The 4,988-nt window shown below is 42.4% G+C and overlaps 1 protein-coding gene across 1 annotated transcript; it reads left to right on the forward strand.

Annotated features, from left to right (window-relative positions):
• Positions 1 to 990: 990 nt before the first annotated feature.
• oaz2b (ornithine decarboxylase antizyme 2b) lies at positions 991 to 4,640 on the forward strand. Its single transcript, XM_076286630.1, is given in 6 exon segments — positions 991 to 1,010; positions 2,319 to 2,391; positions 2,393 to 2,473; positions 2,997 to 3,169; positions 3,501 to 3,586; positions 3,749 to 4,640. Coding segments are annotated over 6 exon segments (564 nt in total). The 3' UTR covers positions 3,880 to 4,640.
• The last annotated feature ends 348 nt before the right edge of the window (positions 4,641 to 4,988 follow it).

The raw sequence follows: 4,988 nt of genomic DNA on the forward strand, positions 1-4,988 counted from the left end.
AAATATTTAGTAATGGGGGCAGTAAAAAATACATTTGGTATACAATTTAGTGTTTTTTATCATATCAAGTTAAAGCTCTCTATGTTTCCCTGTGACTAAAAATGACGTAGGCCAATTTTTAAGAGGCAGTGATGTCACTGGCCTTGACTGCGCCACAACATATATTTCCATGCAGCTCTGTAACTCCATCTGCTGTACTGGCATAGGTACTGCAACTAGACCACAAACTCAGATACAAACAGTCTGTGATCTCACAACACTGAGGAGTATTGCCTTTTTATAGAGAACTAGAAATGATTTTGGTGGTGGTGGTGTGTGTGTGTGTGTGTGTATAGGCTATATTCTTTGTCCAGTGAAGTTGCAAATGTGTCTAATTAGCGATTCCAAATCAGATGGCCATCAGATCATTTTTTGATCTGCCTGTTGATACAACAGTGTAGGCCTGTTGATATATACAGTGTAAATGTCAGAAGGAGGGTTGATTAGACTATTTCAGGGGGAGTAGAACATAGTAAAGCAGAAACTGAAACACCAGTATGGATCTCCAGCCAAGTAGCCTAACAGCATATGGTCTAGTTCTATGGTCTGGTCTCCTGCTAATATCTAATTTATAACAAATCAAGAGGACCTGACAAGAAGTTCTTGTCCGTGATCAAACCTCATAGTGGCAGAATTAATTATTATTATTATTATTATTATTATTATTATTATTATTATTACTATTATTAAATATAGCAAGGCATTCTGAAAGTTTCCATTTAGCCACGGACATGACGGGCTAAGGTGCCAGAGAAGGAGGGAGGGGCTGAGAGGAGGAGGAGCAAGCAATGAACTGAGCAGTTTCGTTGAAAGAGATGTACATGAGAGTCGGTGGTGAAGATGTCGGAGAGGATGCAATGAGTGACTGAGCGTGGTTGAACGTTCCTTAAGTGCACTTTACCCACTCCCTTCAACTTCAACAGTCATCTTTTCAACAGTCGATTTTTAGGCATGCTTGACGCAGAGGAAAGGTAAGTTATTCTGCGATAGCGTTTTACAACCAAGATTTTACAATTGTATGCTGTGTATAACCTACTAGCATCTAGACGTTTGGGAAGTATAGGCTATTTATCGCGTTTAATGCATACAATAGATTAGATTAAAAACAACTGCAGAAATAATCTCTGCAGTTTATACATGTTGTTATTTTGGGTAAGAAACTATGTCGGTCTTGCACTGCATGTAATGAGAAAGCGTCATTATTGTTTACAGATGAGACAGGATGACTCATCCATCGGTACACAAACAGCAGATATGCTTGGTCAAAAAAAACCCATAATATCTCCAGACACATATAGATTAGGCTAATGTGTAATGGACAGTGGGCAGACATTTACCACGTTTTCTCGACTCCTCTATTAATTATTCAGTTCCGCCAAGGGTGGGATGTGTTCCTTTTATGTAAGCCCATCCTGGGGCAAACGTCTGCATCAGCACATATCTCTCCTCAGTTTCATCCAGTTACACAACCGCTGCCTGTGCTGATGCTCCCAAGGGGGCATTATGCAAGACACTCAGAGACTCTGATAATGACTTCTTTCTCACTACTTAGAGAACTGTCTTAATGGTGTTGTCCCAAGTGGGTGTTTCTATAATTGTTTTAAGCTGGACGTCATTATTTTATGTGTGGAAGCATGTAGGCTATGTGTGATATGATTCTTGAAAGCTGCAGAAACTGCATGCTATTTGAGCACCAGAGAAGAGACACCACCTGTGTAGTTCACCACCACATGTATGCAGACTGACATACTTAAATAAACCTTTTAGTAGTAATTTGAGCGCAGTTAGATTTGAATTGGAGGCCATTCATTGTGGGAGTTTCAGTGTTCAGATCCTACTTGTGTGCCTTTGGGAATTCACATTTGGGATATTGCCATTAGGCCTATTTATTCCCTGAGAATAATTCCAGAGAACTTTTCAGTAGTGAACAAAAATTCTGCCAGTTTCCCAGGACTCGTAATAGTGTTGTGTGTGCAGCTGTGTTTGTCTGGAAAGTTGCTGACGTCAAGAGGAGCAATGTGGTGTGACAGTGACAGGGGAGAGAGGAGAGGGTAGAGCGATACAAAGCTATTTCTGGGTAGTGGATTAACACTTGATTTGTGTTTCTGTGCCAGAACTGACCGGAAAGCCTCTTAAGTACTTTAAAAGTGACCTGCATTCCTATACTGGGATGATGATGTGTATCCTTATTTGCCTCTCGGTTGTAACAGTACAAAAACAAGCATCCATGACATGTATTGGCTGATGTTTTCTTGTGTCTTCTCTCTCACCCAATCCAGTCCTGTGCTGTTGAGTTCGGCCCCAGTGCTGTGCTGGACCAGGCACCAGACCCCAGGGCCTCTGTGGTGCTCCTGATGCCCCTCACCCACAGGTGAAGATCCCGGGTGGGCGAGGGAATGGCAGGGATCACTCTATCAATGTTATCCTTTATAAGGTGGGCCTCTGTCTGTGCTTCACTGATAAGCACTCTGTAACAACTTCTGACTTAGGAGGCTTGGAAAGAATAACAACTGACCGAAGATTTCAGATGTAAATATGCAGTATATCAGTTTTCAGCTGTCTTGCGCTAGCAAGCAAAGCTGGAGTTAATGGGACGTGCCCAGGGCTAAGGGATGACTTGTTGAGGGCTGGCTTCAATGACTGCTTTATGCTCTAGTTTGTTATTTATCACGAGCAGCACTGAGAAAAATCACAATTATTTGGGTCACTGTGTTGAATCTGTTAAATCTCTCTCCATTGACCTATTCTCGTGGAAAAGAGGCAATTACTCAGCAGTAGCTTATAGTAGACTCACACTGAAATATTTTCTTCCCACAATACTTTGGAATTCTTGGAATGAACAAGGGATATGAGTTTAAGATGGATATTTGAGACCAATCTTAAACTATTGATACTCCAATGAGCATGTTCAATTCAATCTTCATATTCCTCTCTTCTTTCCAATGGTGCTGCTGCAGGATGCAAAGCTGACCGTGACGCAGCTGACCTCTGCAAACAGCACGTCCTGCGTCCTGCTCTTTCAGTACCAGGTGAACGAGCAGGCCTGCTGGTGCTGGGAGACCGTCCTCGCCTCATGCAGTCTCTTCCTGGGTGTCTCGGAGGGGGCCCTCCCAGAGGGCAGTAAAGAAGGGTACGCGTCCACCACCTGCTCCCCCCCCCCCCCCCAACCCCTCTCCTCCTCCCCCCCGAGCCACACATCTCCTTGTCCGCCTTTCCTTAGTTACATAACCAGGCTGCGCATGAATCGCTCTCCATAAACCAGTCTCTGAGTCATTGTCGTCATAACAACAAGACCTGACGTCCTTATCAAACAACAGGCTTAGCCATGCATCTGTAATTCGGGACACATCTGTCCAAGTGGATGGGCTATGCAGGGACTTATGATCCCTGGCTGTTTCACTGCTGAATGTACTGAATTCAGTGTTAGGCTCACCTCATTCTTATCCTCTTCTGTTTTGCAGTCTCACCAGTCTCCTGGAGTTTGCCGAAGACAAGCTGAATGTTAGCCAAGTGTTTGTGTGGTTCAATAAGAACAGGGAGGACTTAAGTAAGTGATTTAATGTTGTCATAACAGTATTGTGTTGTCATATGGCTTCAACATATAGGTCTATGTGCAAACATTAAAGGTATTTATTATTTATGCATGCAGCCTGTTAGCAATGGTGAATGAGTTTTGATCACCACATTTTTGGTTCTCCATGTGTTCCAGTGTGTCTAACCAAAACATTCTACTACATGGGCTTTGAGATGGTAAAGCCTGGTCATCCGCTGGTTCCATCTCAGCCTGACCTCCTCTTCATGGTCTACAACATTGAGCCCAGCCACTGTGGTGAAGAGTGAAGTCAACAGGATACGCACACAGCTCTCCAGTTTGGGCAATCTCCTTGTGTCCTCTAGCAAGCAGTCTTTAACTCAGTTGGAATTGAGCTCCGCTCGAGAGAAGTCTTTAGTAAGAGTTAAGTCATCATCCTATTAGGCGCGTTATGTTGACCTGTACTTCTTCTGTACTTAGTATTCCTTGCCACGGCACTTCTGGTAACAGGGTCACTTGGTGCTAAAGCTGATGTTATTTTCCTTTGCAGTCAAAAGCATCTATGAATATGTATGTGTCTATCATGTCTCTTTAGTACATTGTTTGTACAATATTTCACCACTCCATCATGTGTAAACTGGTTCCATGCCAACAAGATACAACAGATGGGACAGTGGTCAGGTGAGAAATATACTTACTGCAGACAAAGGAGAACTAAACAGTGAGCATTCACAGGGAAAAAAAATAAAAAGTAGCACTTTATTACAGAGATAGTTTTATTTTCATCCAAAGCATTCTACTTTTTTTTACTTTATCTGCCTCTTTGGTAAAAGCAAGCTCTTCAGAACTATAGTTAACATAGTAATGTCCTACCTGAGCAATTGACCAAGATCATTGTTAGCCTCTCTTTGCTTTCAGACCTGCATGCACTTTCCTTCGCCTCAGTTCACTTAGATGTGAAGTTAATGAGTGATCTATTATATGTTGATGATAATTAATGTACAGTTTTCTTGTACATGTAAGAATGATAATCTCTGAACAGTTACAGACATGTTTGACTCCAGATGTTTTAAAAATAATAAACTGTAATCCTTTACTTGTTTTAGCAAGATGGACTCTGTTATTAAAAAATGGACATGGACACATACATCACTACCAGTCTCCCCACAGGAGACATCAGTCTAATTAATCCAAAATCACTGAAAACAGCTGTTATAAAGCCCCTTCTCAAGAAGTATAAGTATATATACTCTTTGATCCCTTGAGGGAAATTTGGTCTCTGCATTTACCCCAATCCGTGAATTAATGAAACACACACAGTGAGGTGAAGCACACACTAATCCCAGCGCAGTGAGCTGCCTGCATAAACAGCGGCGCTCGGGGAGCAGTGAGGGGTTAGGTGCCTTGCTCAAGGGCA

Source organism: Alosa pseudoharengus, unplaced genomic scaffold (assembly GCF_046254945.1).
Source record: "Alosa pseudoharengus isolate Yale_2024_CS ecotype anadromous, Long Island Sound unplaced genomic scaffold, YU_APseudo_1.1 YU_APseudo_1.1_scf_16, whole genome shotgun sequence".
NCBI lineage: Eukaryota > Metazoa > Chordata > Actinopteri > Clupeiformes > Clupeidae > Alosa > Alosa pseudoharengus.